Source organism: Botryllus schlosseri, chromosome 1, assembly GCF_051294905.1.
Source record: "Botryllus schlosseri isolate E-star chromosome 1, Bs_hap1, whole genome shotgun sequence".
Classification (NCBI taxonomy): domain Eukaryota; kingdom Metazoa; phylum Chordata; class Ascidiacea; order Stolidobranchia; family Styelidae; genus Botryllus; species Botryllus schlosseri.
This window is the reverse complement of record NC_137236.1, coordinates 5,992,910-6,016,385: the sequence shown is the minus strand read 5'-3', so window position 1 is coordinate 6,016,385 and position 23,476 is coordinate 5,992,910. Positions and strand designations below refer to the sequence as shown.

The 23,476-nt window shown below is 38.9% G+C and overlaps 1 protein-coding gene and 1 long non-coding RNA gene across 2 annotated transcripts in view; one reads left to right on the top strand and one right to left on the bottom strand.

Moving 5' to 3' along the window:
• Positions 1–23,476, top strand: part of LOC145447249 (uncharacterized) — a 229,584-nt gene that overhangs the window by 69,486 nt on the left and 136,622 nt on the right. The window lies entirely within an intron of this gene.
• On the bottom strand, positions 22,025–23,379 carry LOC145437075 (uncharacterized). The gene has a single exon (XM_080314255.1). The coding sequence runs from the start codon at positions 23,336–23,338 to the stop codon at positions 22,346–22,348; it is 993 nt and encodes a 330-aa protein (XP_080170381.1). The 5' UTR covers positions 23,339–23,379; the 3' UTR covers positions 22,025–22,345.

Sequence of the window (23,476 nt, the reverse complement as noted above, 5' to 3'; positions counted from 1 at the left end):
TGGTTGAAAACGTTGACCGACCACCACTGTTCTAGTTGCTAGTTTAAAAAATTGAGTGGTTCTAGTTGAAGTTGCGCATTTTGAAATTCCAGTACTTCGTACAAGTCTGAGTGTTGGGGGTCGATAAAAAATGACCACAGCAACATTTGTACCAAACATGCATTTGCTGCTGCATTAAGTTTTTTCAGGATGACTTCATGATTGGGAGCCAGAGGGTTCCGTACTAGCCTACATAACTGAAGACGCAGCCTATCCCTTTCGGCCCCGGCTCACAAAGCCTTTTCCCTGAAACATAAACAGAGCGTAAGCTAAAGCTAATTTCAAATATGTAATATAAATTTCCTTTCTGCTGCCCTTAAAATTCACAATTGCTTTTTCAGAGACTTGGCAAAGCACACATGAAGGTTGAAAAATTTTGGTCGACTGAAGGCGCGGTGTGCGGCTTTTCTCATGAACTGCAATCCGCTAAGGCCAGAATGATACGGAGGGTAGTACACACAATCTTCAGTGAATGCCAAATTCGAATCTGTTGTGGACAATGACGCGCAGAGAAGCGCTAGTCACGTGACTAACAACCCGACAATCGTAACGTTGTGCAACACCTGCCTATGGCGTCATAATCACGTTTTTGACCTATGCGAAGCGTAATAGTAAATGCTACACCGTACATTTCAGTGGAGTGATAGACTATATATGGTACCTAGGTACCTAGCAACGACTCGGGCCACAACACCGAAGCATATATTCACATTTTATACGTAGTAATACGCCTATACCAGGATTTGTGTGTGAATTTCCCTTGCGTGCCTTCTTGTCCACCATTCCTCAAATCATAAAATGGTAGCCTTTGTACTATAGGCTTACCATATTTTGAAAATGCAAAAAGAGGACACTTTTTCAGAAATTTGCAAGATACAAAACCGGAGTAGAATTCCCAAATACCGGTGAATTTTTCCCACTTTGCGGTCGGTTGACTAAAAAAAAAAAACAAAAAAAAAGGTCTTCACTTCCGCTCAGATCTCAAAATAACGTTTTTTACTCTACATTGCCAGGTGGATGACTAAAAAAAAAAAAAAAAAAAAAAAAGTCATCACTTCCGCTCAGAGCTCAAAAACACGTTTTCCACTCCACATTGCTTGGTGGATGACTGAAAAAAAAAAAAAAAAAAAAAAAAAAGGTCTTCATTTCGCTCAGAGCTGAAATCACCGCTTTTCCTCCGAAATACCCGCCGGAGCTTCACTTCTGCGCTATTTTACGTCATATCACTCGCAATTTCCTCTATATCTGACCTCAATTTTCAAAAAAGAGGACAAAATCTCAAAAAAGAGGACAAAAGGGCGTCCTCCGAGGACACTTTCAAAAAAGTCAAAAAAGAGGACAAATCCTCTTAAAAGAGGACGTATGGTAAGCCTATTGTACTATATGTTTCGTATGCTACGATACCGCATTGTTGGGATGACTCGAGTCACGACTTGACTCGATGCTACAGAAATGCAGATTTACTCGAAGCAAATTTAGGGATCAATTTCAAGTCGTAAGTAATCAATGCCGACTAAATCGCTGCATCAGGTATAAGTTCGGATTGCTAACCAATCACTCAATGTACCCGTATCGTACTTTAAAAATTCGACTTGACTTGACTTGACTCTAGTCACCTCCAATAATTCTCGTTGCTAAATCAACTTTCAGTGGTAAGAAGCGTATACTTTCAGTACACGATTAAAATTGATACTCGATTCAGATTCGAGTGGTCGAATCATTGTCCCCTGCGCCAGTCATTACTCGCCATCCAAGTGATGTCGATGAAGGTGTGCTGTAATGATAATCCATATCTGTTTTCAGGAAAGTGTTCGAGGAGACTTCGTGGAGGAGGCTCCAAATCATCCGTTCTTGATCGCAATCGGTAAGTTATTGTTTAGATTGCAATGCAACAGTTTTGGAAGTGACATTTTATGCTTATGAGCTGGAGAAACTGGAGAAACCGCAAGCCGCCAATAAAGAAAACTAGGTAGGGTAGAAATTTACTCTCGTCATGAAGATGAATATTTTTGATTTTGTAATGGCCTTGCGTTTCTCAAGTTTAGTCAAGTATGGATTTGACATTTCTACTTCTATTTCTAGGTATTCTCATTTTGTCAGTGAACGTAAAATAGCTTGTAGCACGGCTCACTTTCAGTCAGGGCTTTTCAAAACACTGTAACTGCAGTGAGGTCGGCGATGAGGAGCCCAGAGAAACCTCCGACACATAGAAGTTGGTCCGAATCGGGATTCGAACCACTACCATTGGTGTCGTGACACTGGCGCTTAACCAACTGCGCCACTCGCATTGTCTCTTATCGCCTTCTACATTGTGTGTGACTTGTTCAGATGAATAATATAACTTAACGATTATTATTATTACTCATGCTCTTCCCATAGATGAAACATCTTGAACAGACCCCCTGCATGAACCCCAGCAGATAGAGTTCCAGGTAATATCAGGGTTAGGATGGAGTCGCTATACCTTCAAGCCAGTTTAGACGATAGCAGCAATAAGCTATTGGAAATAAGAAATACTGGATATTTAAGGGAGAAAATGTCGGGAGGGTCTGGCTATATTGGGAAGTTGAATGGTAGAGGGGCAAAAGTGAATGGTTCAAAGAGGATAGCTTCAATTGGAAAGAAATCCTGGAAATATGTTAATTTTTCTATTTATTTTCACGATATCGATGCATTCTTTTGTTATTTCAGGCCTGCACTTACGTGTTCGCCTGCTGTGAAACTTATTTTGGCTACGAAAACGTAACGAGGACACTCGCACCCTTCGCAAAAACACCCAACTGATGAAGACCACTCAACAACGACAGCTATCGACTCGGGCTAATGAAGGTCAGGTGACAGCACGTGTCCATCAGCATCAAGCAAAATTCGTGAAAAAGGTGACGTCTATTCTACACAAGACGGCAAAACTGTTCAAAAAAGCCAGAAGAGACGTCAAACAAGCGAGAACCTATTTGACTACCGTCCGGAAAGTGAGTAGGCCTACCAAAAATACTGCCGATTCGCTAGAACCAGTCTTAAGGAGCCAAGCAAAATCTGCAGTGGCCAGGAGTGAAATCATGGACCGGGTTTCAAATCTGTTAGAAATGCCGACGCCGGCAAAAGTCGAACCAGTGACACCTCTTCCGAAGTGTGGGTCCCTTCAGTCGTCGCCCGGAGTCACAGAAGATATGAAGTTGGAATCTGGAAATCACCCGACACCACGGTCAATGACAGAAAGAGTGTCGCTCAATGCGAACGCAAATCATCACATTGTACAGGGGACTTTCTTAACGCCCCTCGAACGAGAGAAGGTGCCACAGGTATTATTACCTTCTCAGCGTCCAAAAATGTTCGATAAAAAACAATATATTACTGCGGAAGAAGCAATATTGATATCACCCAGTAATAGGCTGCTTATTTGGTTCATGATAGCTGTTTTCCGATATATGTTACATGTCGATACAGTTGCCGATAGTATTTTAGAAAATGTCGTAGGCCTACATTGTACACTGCTGATGCCCATGAAGTCGATATAAAGACGCATCAACAATTATTATCTTCAATTCTATTAAGTTTGTCCGGAGAACTTGATTAGATAGAGGAAATAAATTTTACGCTGGTCAAAGTAGTCAGCGTTGATACTCAAGTAGAAGTAGAAATACCGTTGTATATGTCTGCATGTATGAAAAACCTATTTGAGTAGTATTCTGGGATAGTAGACTATTTCCTTATTGAACAGCTATGATTCGAGTCGACTAAGTCATTAAGTGGAGAGTTCATGAATTTACTCGATGGAAATACAAAATTGAAGTTTTGGCAGATAATTATCCGATCGTAGTGGAAATTAGCTTTGTACACGGGTAATTGGCTACATCGACAATCATTATATAAAGGTGGATCGTTTCGTGAAAATACGGCAATGTGCAGACAAAGTGCTCATGACGCTTTGAATCTGATCGAATGATAAAATGCAATTGTTGGTAAACAAGGAATTGGTGCATTTCGGAAGTATAATTTCGCATTCATAACGTGTTCCGTGGGCGGATACGGGTTGAACAATTGGATATTTGACGATGGCTGCACAACATGCTAATATTGGGAACAGCATTCGCGAAGTTGATTTGAATATTAGGTCGTTATATGTCATGTGTTATATTTTAAGTCGCACACGTGCCATCCTCTCGGAAGCGCCATTAGGATACGCGCTAACAAATGTGATGATGAAAATGAGTTCGAGGGCAAGCACGGAATCTGGGCACATCCATTGTGGGATGTGAGTGCGATAGGTCTGGAAGTTTTAGGATGCAAGTTCTTTCAGACCAGAGGCCATACAGTGACTGTAGAGGCAGGCATGCCTCGATTACCTATAAGGTAGGTAATCTCGCCTCCTCCATAACGACAAGTGGGCAGCCAAATTATTTTCCTCGTGATTCGACAAAGTCTCGTGTTTCGGAGCGCGCGTTGAATGGGGATAGAACAACTGAATGCAGCGATGAAGTCAATAACCGAGTTTCACAATTAAACAAAAGCAGAATGTATTAGGTAATATATAAAATAGCCTACCCTTTTAAAAAGTGGGAGGAGAGTGATAACCGTCTAGGTATGGTCATGCGATAGGACAAACGTCTGAATAGGATTGCTACAAACGTAATGAGATTCTATATAAAATGGTTCAACTCGCAAATGCTCTATACATCCAGATTAATGGGTGAATTGATAGGAATGTATCGTCGATATATTTACTTCACTACTAAACGTGATGACAAAACTGGAAATCGACCGAAGGCCTTACATTTGAAATCGCAATCAGCAATGCTCGAATTTGGATTATATAGCCAATTCCTGATCCATAAGTGATTTTGGGCTAGGAGTCAATCACAGTGTATTATTAAAATTTATGAAATAAAGTGATTTATTCTATCATTTCTATGGTTATATAGTACCGTATATCCATGTATATAGTATATAGCGAATAACGCAAAATAGAGTTTCTGAACGTCCTATTATTGTATATAATGGTAAATATGAATTGACTATCTGAGTAGCATAATGCCGCAACCTGTTAGTGTATAATTTAGATCTGCAAAGCGAAAATTGGCGCAATTCTGATGCCCTGGAGATTGGCTAATATTCGGTGGATTGGTAATCTAAAATGAGGGAGCTCTTGTGAAAAAATATCCATATGCTCGGTGATTAACAGTCGGAAATATGAATCATATGAAGCCTTCGATCATGCGATCATTTGCATCACGCTGTCGTCATAGGCTATAGTGCGCCCCCATGACACCAGATAGATCGGTGAAAATTACACTTACACCTATGGAATAGGCCCTCTTTTTCCTTTAAAAAGTACGAGTTACGGTTTTCCATGCACAAGCGCCCAGGATACTGCATAAGGGTTGCGCAACTCAAATTCGTATTGGAGTGACATGATGAAATTGATGCTAAAAATTGTATGTTTGAAAGGTCTCGGGGGGAAATATGGATGTAGTATCTTCACCCATACCAACTGAAATGGGTATTTTGACAATGTTGCAGTATTCTTGATATGTTGTTTCATCTTTACAACATCTAACTGATGTCCAATTCAAGGTTTGCAAATTTTTCGAATATGGTATAGCAGTTTTGAGTAAAAAATCATCGAATCACTCATACTTTATATGACTAATTTTGCATTTAGGCACATTCAATTGTCTTCAAATTTGGCTATGTACTAAATACAGCATGCCTGCACCATTTAAAAGCAAGGGATTTCAAATACTTGCTCTACTTTTTCACCAAAATATTTTTCAATTTTCAAAGTTGATTTTCTCCCAGTTCTAGTTTTTGGTAATATGGTGTCGCGGGGACAGGAAATTTTGATTCCAGTATTAACAAACCACCAGCACCGTAACTGCCCCACCCCAAACCCCCCAATTGGGGGGGGGCGAGCTCGAAGGGGGCCCCAAATTATTTCGTGAATTAGCATAAATTATAGAGTATTTTTTGAAAATTTATGCAATATTTTCTAAAATTTTTCGCGCTGCGCTGCGCTGCTGCACATTCACTACAATGTGCATCCCTAATTGGATTTGTACCCTGCAATTTAATATAAACACTCTACTTAATAGACAATAACCGTATAACAGACTTTCATTAAAGACAAACATGTTCTTTGCGAAAAATCATTTTTCCTATAAGGTGGAAATTGAGCAGCCTTGCATTCGAGTAAATGAACTCTCCATAGTCCCCGAGATGTTTTTTTTTTCAGGGGCACACTTAGCGATTCAATCACAATAAAATGTCTTTTACTTTCTGGAACTTAACATAAATTTTGTGTATCGGTATAATAAATCCGTGTATATAATAAATGAAATACAAGAATACAGCTTCTACTTTAGAGCTATTCTCCAGTTACACTGTATTCTGACTCAAATTCTTCTTCCGTTAAGTTGAGCTAAACAGGGATGCCGAATTATTGTGTTTGTCCTAATTCCCTGTCAGCCATAGCCTTAATAATTTAGTTGTCTCGGCTTGTCTGGTAGTCTAATCACCACCAGTCCGTTGGCCCTATTCAGCAGCTTTCGAGGCGTGATCGCACGTTTCCTTAGACAGAGATAGCAGTATTTAGAACGTCATGGAATGACGATATTTATACGTGGCCTTATGATACGATAGGTCGTTTTTCCAACAAAGCTATGGTCCGCGATGACCGAACACAAAGGTTCGCAGCACATACCGTTCAATACAGGCCTAGCCGCCCCTATCTCTGAAGTAAGTAACAAATAGTGAATGCATTATGACCCCAACCCGCCATCACTAAGGCTGGGTCAAAATTGATCCCAGGCGAACAAATATGCGATCCATATTTTCATGTGCGGTCGGATTGTTCTTGCCATCCATGTAATCCTGAATGGTGCCATACACTATCAATCAGAATAATACATTATTATTATAATACATTCAGGTTCACCTTCGCATCCATCAGCAGTTGATGTCTTCCCTTCATCTAATAAAGAAATCAAATGACTCAAACGTGAATGATCATCGCAGGACACAAGGGTGTTCAAAAAGGACTTTTTCTGTCAAATTGTACTGGCTACAATTGTTGGGTTACCTAATGAATTTGACTAAGAACTATATTGGTAAATACTTCGGAATGTGCCAGGGTAAAAACTATTTTTTTCAAATCTAAATTTCTTAATTAGAAAATAACTCCGCTTCCACTAGTCGGAATTGGACCATATTCGGTGATCATTGTTTCTACAGAGATGTCAATGTCAATTTCATGGATTATGAATAAAATTTTGAAATTTATTATCAAGTCATGAATAACTTTCGTCTCTCCTAGCAATGCGGCTATTGGATTAAATTGAACCAGCAGCCTTAAATTAGGTAACCTAACAATAGTTATATAGATCGCTGGTGACCTGGCAGGGGCTCTTATGGGCGGGGTGGTGACCTGCCTGAAAACCCGGGGTGATGACCCCACCCTTTTAGACCCCCTATGTGGTGGTGACCTGCCATTGTTTCTTATGGGCGCGGTGATGACCCCACCCTTTCAGGTATAGGCTGCGGTGATGATATACCTTGAAAACTCGTGTTGGTGACCCCACCCTTTCGGTATAGGCTGCGGTGATGACCTGCCGTCTGGTATTCGAGGGAATCCTAACGTTTACGGTGAATACGACTTCGATATATCGTTATTCTTATGGACGCGGCGATGATTCGTACTTTCGGGTATAGACCGCGGCGGTATGTTAACTTAGCTGATATAGCCATGATAACGTTACAGGTATAGGCTGTGGTGGTGATTCGCCATGTGTTCTTATGGGTGCGCTCGCACGTCGTACTTTCAAGTATAGGTATCTCTCGCATGTCGTATACCGCCAGTGTCGGTAACTTGAATAGCGACAAATTGTCACTTATTTCCGCTCTAACCCTAATCCTTTGTGAAGTGAACGCTTATTCAAAAGGGTGTGATATAATATTAAAATCCAACGACCACTCACCGGATAATGCTTCAGACATATAGCAATCCCTCATACCCGCTCACAAGGTAATATTTCGGTAATAAGTTTGTCACAGTGCCGTCGCAGACGGTGATTCGAAAACCAACAATTTGTCACTCGCCCGCGATCGCTATATGTTTCACGCCTCCAGAATAGTGGCTGACTTTAGTTGCGTGATAAGATCCATGAAAATATTCAATCAATGTGTTAGTTTATCAACTTGAAATGAAACTCACTACACAAATCAAGTCGATTCGTATCTGAATGTTTTAAATCGGTACAACTCTAATCCTTTGACAAATCCCTTAACGCGCTTTTGTTGAATCGAACGTAACCCGAATATTACTGACGCCGACTTTCAGCCGCATCGAATTATTCGCACATTCCGCGCCACTGTTTTCACACTTATAGAATCAATACCAACTATAACTCTACAAGAACCAAGAATCACAAGTATGTGCATTACACAGTTATTGTCTTTATTAACTTGAAATCAAACACTTAACAAAAACACGCAACTAATCATTTGGCAACTCTAACATTACCAAAAAATTCCAGTATTGTTGATTGAAAATCCTTGATTCATTATTATCAAAAATGTTATAGTACCGCATCGGAATCCATTCGCGGGATGTACTGAAGGTAAATCCAGATAATCCAAAATGAAATATTTGGACTTTGACATAGTCTGAATTGAAATATATTGACAAACATGACTACCAACTTTGATCCAGTCACATTTCAAGATCATACTTTGAAACAATCCTTGAAACTTACAACTCTATTCACGACTGAGTTTTCCGTTTACCAAATAGAGTTTCAGTAAATACTATCGCGATATTTTAATGTGTTACTACACACAATAGAATCAATCAATGAAATAGCACCTGTTGTAAATATTTCTAACTTGACAACCACTTGTGCATACCGCGATCGAGTTGCGACACGATGAGTTAAATCGGAATATTTCAATCTATTTGTCGAAACCTTGAACAAGCTATCTGGTTATTTTTTCGTTGCAATTGAGTTAACGGAAATAGTATTACGTCTCGACATCTTACCATCTTACCATACTCCAAAGAGCCAACAAGGAAAAACCTTGTCAAGTAAATCGTTTGTAACTCACCCAATCAACTCAAACAGTATCAGTATGAAAACATTCAAGCATACACGAGTAATCGCTACAATCTAAAATCCATAGCATGTTCGGTTTTAGGCATATACCGTCAACTCGTCTTTTTTGTTCAACTGTAAAAGTCGTTACTATTCTGCGAGACAAAGAAATTACTCTGCGGTATATTTTGTAAGATAAAAGTAATTACTTCTCGGTGCCGGTGACTTGAGATTAACATAATATGTTTGAGTATGCGAGATTTGAAAGTCTGCCCAACATGTTGAGAATTCATTTCTTACAATCGAACACAGGTGTTATATTGAAAATTATCATGATGTAAACATAAGGATTGACACATTGATTTGACATATGTAATAGTTGATCATGACTTGATTATTAAATTATTCGCGTTAATTAGACCCGGCGTTGTGGTAAAGATCATTGTGACAGCAACAAACTTTTCAGTACCATTGTTATTAACATATTGAGTTGTAAACTATGTGTGTCTAAAATGTTCTTGATAGGAAAATTACTCCACCTTTGTACAAACCACGCAGCGTATTGTAGATATCAGGAAATATTTTACAAATGTAATTGTCTCCACTAACCAAGACTAAAGATGAAACAACAATTTCCTTTGTTGAACAATAACCGGTACAACACTTTATCATCGTAATCAGCAGTGAGAATTGAAACACTTTCGTACATTATCCGGTGTCAAGATATCACGCTAGGTGAATTGACATACCGCCGCTTGATTAATACTTATTCCATTCGCACCATTTCACATACTTTGATCATTACAAAAGTAAATTGGGATATGTTTGCTAGATGCATTCAATTCAGTTAGAAATATCTGATACACAACAATCGTAATATCAAGGAAGTACTTGCTACGCTGTAATTCACTTAACGTGTTTTGCATTGTTGTTCATTTGTAGTATTGATTGTTTTTGAACCCCCAAATAATAATTCCCGACATGAAACCAAACCACTGAAAGTCGTTACCATCACAACGAAACAATTTGTACGATGTTTGCCAAATGTATCCTATAGTTAGGTGTACTAAAATTATTTGTCTAACACATACACCGATAATGCAGCCGAAAATTTTTCCGTTATCATTCGCTAAAGTAGATGTAATCATAGTCACTAAAAGACGGTACTTGCATGCGATTGAATCCCTAGCAACTCACTAAACCGAACTCCAAATAAATTTTACTCACTCGACGGATATGAAACAGCGTCGCTTAATCGATCTATATCGTTTTTCTAAATGCAAATCATATACACCCAGCAGAAAACAATTTTCACTCGCTTGGTAATGAAACCGAAGTCTCCATTTGATATTTTATTTTTGGTCAAATACTTTGCAATGAACACATTTGAGTGGTTGAGCTTTACATCATCAAGCTGTAATCTGTAAATCAAGCTTACATCCGATTTGTAACTGTATCGTTTAACTACCGGGTTGCATCAGTTTGCCATTTTTGTCATTTAGCGACTGCTGAACATACCAAACGATACACATTCACTTACGAAATACTGTGTTGATCGTAATTTCCATCATCGTGATAATCGAAGTACATTTGTTTCGAGTTCAAAACAACCGACTACTTCTCTATGACATGACGAATTTTTGAAAAGTTATGCTTAGAAGATTGGTGCATCTCGCGAAAAATAATATACCACTCATATTGATACTGTTACTCCATTGACCGGTATTTTCAAACGAGTCGATTTTCAACCGAGCAAAATTTATTACTTGAGTTGTCCCGCTTACTATATTTAAGTGTAAACTCACCCGTCTTTCAAAACCACAACAAACAATGATAAAAAGTACACAAGCGAACACAACAAGTTTTACTTTTGTAGGACATTAATTATTATTCCACGCATCTCATTTCATACTAAGTGTATATGAAAGATATTCATGGTACACGAAAATATTCGATATTCCATGCTACGAACATACGCAATGATTGGTGACGCTTTCACACTATTTCGATTTAGTGTATCATAAACAACAACAACAATTTTCACTCTCTTGACTTATGAAAACAACAGACGAACCTTCATTCAATATTTGGTTTTTGTCAACTAGTTACTTTTTCATGAGACCCCCACAACTCTTACAAAAGTACGAAGGATATTTACATCACACAAAGTAATCAACTTTACTCGATATTCTCACATTACGAAACTAAAGAAAAGTTGGTTTGACTCTACAAACTGTTTCGTTACCTCAAGACCTTTATTGTCTGAATGGTTGTTCATGTGTCTTAAGAACCAAATAGTTCAACACAGCACTAGTACCAACAGCAACATCAGAGTTGTTTACACAAAAGTTTGTATGTGCGCAGTATGTGAATACCGCGTGTAAGTCCAACACAATTGCAGTATCCAGCCGAGATTAGTTAACACCAATTTATTACAACGGAACCACGTAAACTTTCGTGAATGTAAGGCATACTCACCTCTCGAGATTATGTCAATGTCATAGCAATAAACCAGCTACTCCAACAACAGAGTACATATGTTTTCTAGTTACGGTGCTTACATCTTACACACAAATCGACCTACTTTGCTAACGAAAAGCGCTGAGTCATCACATGGTTATCCTCACAACAATACAACTAAAACATACTATCATACAAATTGGTCGTTATAGTTTGCCCACCAACGATACATCGTACAAGTAGCAAGTCTCGAGAATCCAGTTATTCAAAAAACGTGAAAGTGTTTCTACACCAAGTCGGTATGTTGACGAAAGCATATATTGTAATATCATGATCGATTTACATTCGTTGGTCACAAAATGTCACTACTCTAAATAATTATTTTTCACTCAAAGCCTACTTGTCACCATTCGTTTCATCAAGCACGAGTTCAAGAAACCTGCTACGACATGAATTGTTATTTTTATGTTGTGTAAATAGGTAATAATTAATTTTAGTAACACTATATCAACATCATCGAGTTGTGCGAATAGATTTACATGTGGTCTTGTGGTTTTAATCGAAGTATACAGCACGGTCTAATGTAGAGTCATCTCTACTGTACAGCAACTCGGTAATCGAAATGCATTCAAATTTAAACAACGATCTTGTTTCGTCGCACCAAAAATATGTTTACTATCGCGATACTCTGCACAAGCCGTGCAAATCCTTTTCACACTCGTAATAGTATACAAACAGCTACCGGCGACAACGTTTAACAATACCAACGACACTAAACATACGATACCTACCCAAGTAAAATTACCATTTTCACCTGGAGGTCGGTCGTTACCCGAGTAGAAATACCATTGTCCTTTGGAGATTTATCGTTTACCCAGTGTAACAAACCCCTTTTCCTTTATAAATCTATTTTTTCTCTGTGTAACAAACCTTTTTCACTTGGAAATATATTTTTCTCTGGTTAACAAACCTTTTTCACTTGGAAATATATTTTTTCTCTGGTTAACAAACCTTTTTCACTTGGAAATATATTTTTTTTTTCTGGGTAACAAACCTTTTTCACTTGGAAATATATTTTTTCTCTGGGTAACAAACCTTTTTCACTTGGAAATATATTTTTTCCCCGCGTAACAAACCTTTTTCCCTGAGCAACAAACCATTTTCACTTGGTGGTCCATCGTTTACCCGAGTAAAAATATCATTTTCTTTTGGAGATCCGGCGTTTATCCAGTGTAACAATTCATTTTCACTTGAAAAAATACTTTTACCTAGAGTAACTAATCATTTTCTCCTGGGTAACAAACCCTTTTCGTTTGGAAACTATCATTTACCTGAGTACCAATACAGTTTTCACTTGGAAATCTACCTTCTCCCTGGGTAACAATATCATTTTCGTTTTGAAAACCGACAACCACACCGGACAATTTGATATTTTTGTATATTGTTACAACGGGCAGTGACAAAATATACACCAACAACGACTCCGATACATTTGTCTAATCAAATATTCACTTGCTCTGATGCATCCCATCAAAATCATTGGTTACTCACGTACAATAACAATGTGCTATTGTACATCGACATGTATGTTTTCGGAATTGGTGAATAAAGGGGTTTCCGATATGTCCGTGATGTCCGGGTTTGTGCTTTGGATTTTCCAGAGTCAAAATGTCTGAATAAAACACCTCCTCGACTTTGGTAACTGGTTGATACACGGATAATGGTGTTCGGAAAACGGATGAATTTATGTTCCCCATCGCGCTGACAACATCGGGTTACTTGTGAGTTTCCTCGGGTCTGTTTACTATATTGTGTCTTTACTGGTCAATACATGTCGCTCCAGTCAGCTGAAACCGGATCACCAATATGAGAAAGTGTGGGGGCCGGATCCGGATATTCACTCATGACCCAACGACCGATATTCAAGTAAACATGTTACAGACCGTGTTTTGTCTCCATGAAAAATGCCAATGCATACACCATCACATCAAGTTCGTCACGATTGTTCACAAGTATTCGCGTAAACCAGGTGTACATACAATGTGTCGGTGTACAAACATCACGGAAAACAAATTCATGTTCTCAAGTCTCATCATGCGACGACTCTGTACATTCAATGTGGGCATAGATGACTTGGGGACATGATACAATGGACAGTGCATTATGCGTACCGATATATTCTCAGTCAAATATGCGAACCATTACAACCATATACCCTGATTTTCGCTGAATATCCACAACACCAACAAATCTGTACATTTCTTTTCCCTCGACCTCGACGATAGAGTTGTCATCCCAATGTACCAATCGAGTGTATGGTTCATCAGGTGTAAAATCCATATCAAATGTCACCAAGGTATCGTTTTTCATTTTCAATATTTCCACCGCTGCATCTTGTCTGTGTCGTAAAACCACGGTGTGAGGCCAAAGAAACCGATGGACAGTTACGCGTAGTCCCATATTTACTCGTGCATATAGTCAGGTAACGACAACGTTTTCTCAGTGGTCTGCGTGGGTGAACCGTTTCAATACGTAGCTGGATCAACTAGACCAAAAGTTTCCATCCGCGTTTTATAACGACATGTAGAATTACGAGACAGCACCCTCTTGCGGTGTGATTAACACGAAATAAACCTTTAAGACGAAATAAGCCTCCAACTTGCAGAGACACACTTTGGATTACATTATCTAATCGTAATCGAACTCGAGATTCACACACACAGAGTCCCTGTTTACGATTTCAATCTGGAGTCACTGCTCACGATGTTTATCTGCAGTCGTTATGTGGGAGTAGCGACATCTGACATATTCATCGCGTGAAAGATTGATAACGATGGTGATCGCCAAATACATTATACCAGGTGAAACACTGCGGTCGCAGCAAAAAAGTTCGCAGGTTAGGACGAACAATACGTGGAGGGATTGAGCGAGTTACGCAACTCGATTATGTCGAAGTCTGTATCGCCATACAAGTCTACCTGAGAATCCGAACAATCTTGCAAAATCAAGGTGTGAATCCGTGAAAGGGTTGTACTCGTGTGAGATTGATTTTTCACAAGTTGGGTGGCGGTCGGTTCAAACTAAGACCATGTTACGTCCAAATATGGCTGCTTGCTTGTCCCCAAGTCATCTATGCCCACATTGAATGTACAGAGTCGTCGCATGATGAGACTTGAGAACATGAATTTGTTTTCCGTGATGTTTGTACACCGACACATTGTATATACACCTGGTTTACGCGAATACTTGTGAACAATCGTGACGAACTTGATGTGATGGTGTATGCATTGGCATTTTTCATGGAGACAAAACACGGTCTGTAACATGTTTACTTGAATATCGGTCGTTGGGTCATGAGTGAATATCCGGATCCGGCCCCCACACTTTCTCATATTGGTGATCCGGTTTCAGCTGACTGGAGCGACATGTATTGACCAGTAAAGACACAATATAGTAAACAGACCCGAGGAAACTCACAAGTAACCCGATGTTGTCAGCGCGATGGGGAACATAAATTCATCCGTTTTCCGAACACCATTATCCGTGTATCAACCAGTTACCAAAGTCGAGGAGGTGTTTTATTCAGACATTTTGACTCTGGAAAATCCAAAGCACAAACCCGGACATCACGGACATATCGGAAACCCCTTTATTCACCAATTCCGAAAACATACATGTCGATGTACAATAGCACATTGTTATTGTACGTGAGTAACCAATGATTTTGATGGGATGCATCAGAGCAAGTGAATATTTGATTAGACAAATGTATCGGAGTCGTTGTTGGTGTATATTTTGTCACTGCCCGTTGTAACAATATACAAAAATATCAAATTGTCCGGTGTGGTTGTCGGTTTTCAAAACGAAAATGATATTGTTACCCAGGGAGAAGGTAGATTTCCAAGTGAAAACTGTATTGGTACTCAGGTAAATGATAGTTTCCAAACGAAAAGGGTTTGTTACCCAGGAGAAAATGATTAGTTACTCTAGGTAAAAGTATTTTTTCAAGTGAAAATGAATTGTTACACTGGATAAACGCCGGATCTCCAAAAGAAAATGATATTTTTACTCGGGTAAACGATGGACCACCAAGTGAAAATGGTTTGTTGCTCAGGGAAAAAGGTTTGTTACGCGGGGAAAAAATATATTTCCAAGTGAAAAAGGTTTGTTACCCAGAGAAAAAATATATTTCCAAGTGAAAAAGGTTTGTTACCCAGAAAAAAAAAATATATTTCCAAGTGAAAAAGGTTTGTTAACCAGAGAAAAAATATATTTCCAAGTGAAAAAGGTTTGTTAACCAGAGAAAAATATATTTCCAAGTGAAAAAGGTTTGTTACACAGAGAAAAAATAGATTTATAAAGGAAAAGGGGTTTGTTACACTGGGTAAACGATAAATCTCCAAAGGACAATGGTATTTCTACTCGGGTAACGACCGACCTCCAGGTGAAAATGGTAATTTTACTTGGGTAGGTATCGTATGTTTAGTGTCGTTGGTATTGTTAAACGTTGTCGCCGGTAGCTGTTTGTATACTATTACGAGTGTGAAAAGGATTTGCACGGCTTGTGCAGAGTATCGCGATAGTAAACATATTTTTGGTGCGACGAAACAAGATCGTTGTTTAAATTTGAATGCATTTCGATTACCGAGTTGCTGTACAGTAGAGATGACTCTACATTAGACCGTGCTGTATACTTCGATTAAAACCACAAGACCACATGTAAATCTATTCGCACAACTCGATGATGTTGATATAGTGTTACTAAAATTAATTATTACCTATTTACACAACATAAAAATAACAATTCATGTCGTAGCAGGTTTCTTGAACTCGTGCTTGATGAAACGAATGGTGACAAGTAGGCTTTGAGTGAAAAATAATTATTTAGAGTAGTGACATTTTGTGACCAACGAATGTAAATCGATCATGATATTACAATATATGCTTTCGTCAACATACCGACTTGGTGTAGAAACACTTTCACGTTTTTTGAATAACTGGATTCTCGAGACTTGCTACTTGTACGATGTATCGTTGGTGGGCAAACTATAACGACCAATTTGTATGATAGTATGTTTTAGTTGTATTGTTGTGAGGATAACCATGTGATGACTCAGCGCTTTTCGTTAGCAAAGTAGGTCGATTTGTGTGTAAGATGTAAGCACCGTAACTAGAAAACATATGTACTCTGTTGTTGGAGTAGCTGGTTTATTGCTATGACATTGACATAATCTCGAGAGGTGAGTATGCCTTACATTCACGAAAGTTTACGTGGTTCCGTTGTAATAAATTGGTGTTAACTAATCTCGGCTGGATACTGCAATTGTGTTGGACTTACACGCGGTATTCACATACTGCGCACATACAAACTTTTGTGTAAACAACTCTGATGTTGCTGTTGGTACTAGTGCTGTGTTGAACTATTTGGTTCTTAAGACACATGAACAACCATTCAGACAATAAAGGTCTTGAGGTAACAAAACAGTTTGTAGAGTCAAACCAACTTTTCTTTAGTTTCGTAATGTGAGAATATCGAGTAAAGTTGATTACTTTGTGTGATGTAAATATCCTTCGTACTTTTGTAAGAGTTGTGGGGGTCTCATGAAAAAGTAACTAGTTGACAAAAACCAAATATTGAATGAAGGTTCGTCTGTTGTTTTCATAAGTCAAGAGAGTGAAAATTGTTGTTGTTGTTTATGATACACTAAATCGAAATAGTGTGAAAGCGTCACCAATCATTGCGTATGTTCGTAGCATGGAATATCGAATATTTTCGTGTACCATGAATATCTTTCATATACACTTAGTATGAAATGAGATGCGTGGAATAATAATTAATGTCCTACAAAAGTAAAACTTGTTGTGTTCGCTTGTGTACTTTTTATCATTGTTTGTTGTGGTTTTGAAAGACGGGTGAGTTTACACTTAAATATAGTAAGCGGGACAACTCAAGTAATAAATTTTGCTCGGTTGAAAATCGACTCGTTTGAAAATACCGGTCAATGGAGTAACAGTATCAATATGAGTGGTATATTATTTTTCGCGAGATGCACCAATCTTCTAAGCATAACTTTTCAAAAATTCGTCATGTCATAGAGAAGTAGTCGGTTGTTTTGAACTCGAAACAAATGTACTTCGATTATCACGATGATGGAAATTACGATCAACACAGTATTTCGTAAGTGAATGTGTATCGTTTGGTATGTTCAGCAGTCGCTAAATGACAAAAATGGCAAACTGATGCAACCCGGTAGTTAAACGATACAGTTACAAATCGGATGTAAGCTTGATTTACAGATTACAGCTTGATGATGTAAAGCTCAACCACTCAAATGTGTTCATTGCAAAGTATTTGACCAAAAATAAAATATCAAATGGAGACTTCGGTTTCATTACCAAGCGAGTGAAAATTGTTTTCTGCTGGGTGTATATGATTTGCATTTAGAAAAACGATATAGATCGATTAAGCGACGCTGTTTCATATCCGTCGAGTGAGTAAAATTTATTTGGAGTTCGGTTTAGTGAGTTGCTAGGGATTCAATCGCATGCAAGTACCGTCTTTTAGTGACTATGATTACATCTACTTTAGCGAATGATAACGGAAAAATTTTCGGCTGCATTATCGGTGTATGTGTTAGACAAATAATTTTAGTACACCTAACTATAGGATACATTTGGCAAACATCGTACAAATTGTTTCGTTGTGATGGTAACGACTTTCAGTGGTTTGGTTTCATGTCGGGAATTATTATTTGGGGGTTCAAAAACAATCAATACTACAAATGAACAACAATGCAAAACACGTTAAGTGAATTACAGCGTAGCAAGTACTTCCTTGATATTACGATTGTTGTGTACCAGATATTTCTAACTGAATTGAATGCATCTAGCAAACATATCCCAATTTACTTTTGTAATGATCAAAGTATGTGAAATGGTGCGAATGGAATAAGTATTAATCAAGCGGCGGTATGTCAATTCACCTAGCGTGATATCTTGACACCGGATAATGTACGAAAGTGTTTCAATTCTCACTGCTGATTACGATGATAAAGTGTTGTACCGGTTATTGTTCAACAAAGGAAATTGTTGTTTCATCTTTAGTCTTGGTTAGTGGAGACAATTACATTTGTAAAATATTTCCTGATATCTACAATACGCTGCGTGGTTTGTACAAAGGTGGAGTAATTTTCCTATCAAGAACATTTTAGACACACATAGTTTACAACTCAATATGTTAATAACAATGGTACTGAAAAGTTTGTTGCTGTCACAATGATCTTTACCACAACGCCGGGTCTAATTAACGCGAATAATTTAATAATCAAGTCATGATCAACTATTACATATGTCAAATCAATGTGTCAATCCTTATGTTTACATCATGATAATTTTCAATATAACACCTGTGTTCGATTGTAAGAAATGAATTCTCAACATGTTGGGCAGACTTTCAAATCTCGCATACTCAAACATATTATGTTAATCTCAAGTCACCGGCACCGAGAAGTAATTACTTTTATCTTACAAAATATACCGCAGAGTAATTTCTTTGTCTCGCAGAATAGTAACGACTTTTACAGTTGAACAAAAAAGACGAGTTGACGGTATATGCCTAAAACCGAACATGCTATGGATTTTAGATTGTAGCGATTACTCGTGTATGCTTGAATGTTTTCATACTGATACTGTTTGAGTTGATTGGGTGAGTTACAAACGATTTACTTGACAAGGTTTTTCCTTGTTGGCTCTTTGGAGTATGGTAAGATGGTAAGATGTCGAGACGTAATACTATTTCCGTTAACTCAATTGCAACGAAAAAATAACCAGATAGCTTGTTCAAGGTTTCGACAAATAGATTGAAATATTCCGATTTAACTCATCGTGTCGCAACTCGATCGCGGTATGCACAAGTGGTTGTCAAGTTAGAAATATTTACAACAGGTGCTATTTCATTGATTGATTCTATTGTGTGTAGTAACACATTAAAATATCGCGATAGTATTTACTGAAACTCTATTTGGTAAACGGAAAACTCAGTCGTGAATAGAGTTGTAAGTTTCAAGGATTGTTTCAAAGTATGATCTTGAAATGTGACTGGATCAAAGTTGGTAGTCATGTTTGTCAATATATTTCAATTCAGACTATGTCAAAGTCCAAATATTTCATTTTGGATTATCTGGATTTACCTTCAGTACATCCCGCGAATGGATTCCGATGCGGTACTATAACATTTTTGATAATAATGAATCAAGGATTTTCAATCAACAATACTGGAATTTTTTGGTAATGTTAGAGTTGCCAAATGATTAGTTGCGTGTTTTTGTTAAGTGTTTGATTTCAAGTTAATAAAGACAATAACTGTGTAATGCACATACTTGTGATTCTTGGTTCTTGTAGAGTTATAGTTGGTATTGATTCTATAAGTGTGAAAACAGTGGCGCGGAATGTGCGAATAATTCGATGCGGCTGAAAGTCGGCGTCAGTAATATTCGGGTTACGTTCGATTCAACAAAAGCGCGTTAAGGGATTTGTCAAAGGATTAGAGTTGTACCGATTTAAAACATTCAGATACGAATCGACTTGATTTGTGTAGTGAGTTTCATTTCAAGTTGATAAACTAACACATTGATTGAATATTTTCATGGATCTTATCACGCAACTAAAGTCAGCCACTATTCTGGAGGCGTGAAACATATAGCGATCGCGGGCGAGTGACAAATTGTTGGTTTTCGAATCACCGTCTGCGACGGCACTGTGACAAACTTATTACCGAAATATTACCTTGTGAGCGGGTATGAGGGATTGCTATATGTCTGAAGCATTATCCGGTGAGTGGTCGTTGGATTTTAATATTATATCACACCCTTTTGAATAAGCGTTCACTTCACAAAGGATTAGGGTTAGAGCGGAAATAAGTGACAATTTGTCGCTATTCAAGTTACCGACACTGGCGGTATACGACATGCGAGAGATACCTATACTTGAAAGTACGACGTGCGAGCGCACCCATAAGAACACATGGCGAATCACCACCACAGCCTATACCTGTAACGTTATCATGGCTATATCAGCTAAGTTAACATACCGCCGCGGTCTATACCCGAAAGTACGAATCATCGCCGCGTCCATAAGAATAACGATATATCGAAGTCGTATTCACCGTAAACGTTAGGATTCCCTCGAATACCAGACGGCAGGTCATCACCGCAGCCTATACCGAAAGGGTGGGGTCACCAACACGAGTTTTCAAGGTATATCATCACCGCAGCCTATACCTGAAAGGGTGGGGTCATCACCGCGCCCATAAGAAACAATGGCAGGTCACCACCACATAGGGGGTCTAAAAGGGTGGGGTCATCACCCCGGGTTTTCAGGCAGGTCACCACCCCGCCCATAAGAGCCCCTGCCAGGTCACCAGCGATCTATATAACTACTCCTAACAATTCTATCAAGTAGTCACTACAATTCAAGAAACAGTCAATCTCGCACACTTCTACATAACACAGGCACCTTGACTAGACTTGACTAGTGGTGCTACAGGATGGAGGTTCACCTCCGCAGCCATCAGCAGTTGATGTCTTCCCTTCATCTAATAAAGAAATCAAATGACTCAAACGTGAACGCTGATCGCAAGACCCAGGGGTTTCAAAAATGACTTTTTTAAAAATTGTACTGGCTACTTGATAAAATTGCTAGGTTACCTAAAAAACGCTTCACACAAATTTTGACACAAGTGGGATTGCTATGTAGAAAAAAGCTTACTATAATTATTGATTGTGTGAAAGAATGATGCACAACGAATTCGGCCCGCGGTCCGTATGTGGCCTGTCCCTGCGCTAGATGCTGGACGTGATATGTTCATAAAATATATGTTTCTTCATTTTGGTGCCCTAAATGTTGCGATCACACCAAAAGTATTGTCGGAAGCGTTATGCGTTAATCTTGGATTAGCATCCATCTATCTTTGCGGAAATGGTTTTCGGCACTCCTCGTTCATATCAAAACGAAGACGCGGATTTTCAAGACACGACCACGTACTTTAAGAAATACAGCAGCAAAATTAGCTTTGGAATAATAAAGGTCTACTAATTTCTACATAAATAGTATGATGTAATTTTCAAGAAAAATCATAATTTTGCTGTTTATCACAAGCCTACAGTTCATATTTGTACAAGGCAGATGAAGGTTGCACCATGATAGAGCTAAAATTGAACTAAAACCTGAGGGGGTCCGCGAGGGTCCGTGACAGTCAAAAGGGGTCCGCGAAGCCAAAAAGGTTGAGAACCACTGGTCTATTTCCTCCGCTAATCTGTGGGTCACACTCGTTAGCTTCATCAGCCAACATCAAGGTATATGTCCTTTGTCCCAGATATAACCAGTTTTCATGAAGTTACAATGCGTGTTGTAGGGGAGACCGGGGACAATTGTAACACTTTTCGTATTTTTGGACATTTGGTGTATTTTTCATGAAAATTTTTTTTCCAAAGTTTTACACAAAGAAACTATGAACTCAATAGTTCATACAAGAACAACAAAGAAAATCAATCAACAATACATCATGGAAATTTTTGATCGCGAAAATCGTCGCTCAAACGTTACAATCGCCCCGTACCCCGGGGCAATTGTACCACCGATGTGGGGCAATTGTAACAGTTTTCAATATAACTTAGAACGAACGAAATTGAAAACGGAAATGTGAACATAAATGTTAACATTGCAAAAAAGACTGACAAAAGAAATATTGGAAAGCTTCCAGGCTATGCCTCCTCGCAGTTTTGGCAGTTAAATACTGCGTCTCCCGTCGTGCATTCCTCATGCGCCCAAAGTGTACAAGAGACACATTTGATCCATTTCTCTCCTGGGCGACTGTTGCTGAAATGCTCATCACAAATCAGACATATGTTAGATTCGTCTGTTTCTGATGTTTGGGATGATTGCGAAGATCCTTTCTTCTTTGGGAAAAGTTTTTTTTGAAATCTGTTCGCCATCGTTTTCCGCCTAGCTTCAATGATTTGGTTTTTCACTGGTGTGTCAGTAACTATGGCTGATTTACGCCTTTTTCTATTTGTAACTTTCCGAGGTGCTGCTTTTGGAAATGGCCGGACTTTAACTGGGGAAAATATTTCATCATTTCCGAGACTTGTGGAAGGTTCCAAATTAAAATATGCCTCTGGTGCATTCTGCAAAACAGCCGGCGATGGGATATTTTGACAAATCGTCTCCGTATCGGGAACCATAGCTGCTCCCACATCTCCCTGATCATGTTCGGCTCCTTCCCCGGAGGTCCCGTTGCTTATCGTGCATAACGGATTGGGTCTGTCGGTCACCCGAGAAGGTGCGAAATCGACCTCACTGAAAATATCTTCGTTAAATGGGACAATGCCGGTGCAGGAGAACGAGGACACAACATTTTGTGGCTTCAAAGCCAATGGCAGCGCTTTGCTAACAATTCCAGGGACATGGTAGATTGTCATAGTAGTGCCAGGATTCCCCATCATCCAGCTATCACATGCCGAATTGATAGCTTTCTTAAATGGACCAAAAACTCCTCTATCCAAAGGCTGCAGCTTGTGTGATGTATGGGGAGGGAAAGTGAGCATGACAATATGTGACGCCTTACAAAATTCCAGGGCATTGATGGATAGGTGTGACTCATGATTATCTAGTAATAGAAGAACTGGCCGCTCTTTTGTAGGCTTGGCATGATCGGAAAAGTGCTTCAAGAAGACAACAAAGTCTTCTTCCTGCATCCATCCGGACTCATTGGCCGTTCCAGTGCAACCGATCGGCCCATCTCTTATAAAGTGTTGATGAAATTTTTTCCTGGGAAAAACGAAAAGGGGGGAACACTGTTACCTGTTGCATTGATTGCTACGGCACATGTAACC

Excerpts from the sequence above, each read along its gene's own strand:
- LOC145437075 (XM_080314255.1), bottom strand. The coding sequence starts at position 23,338 with ATGCAGGAAGAAGACTTTGTTGTCTTCTTGAAGCACTTTTCCGATCAT.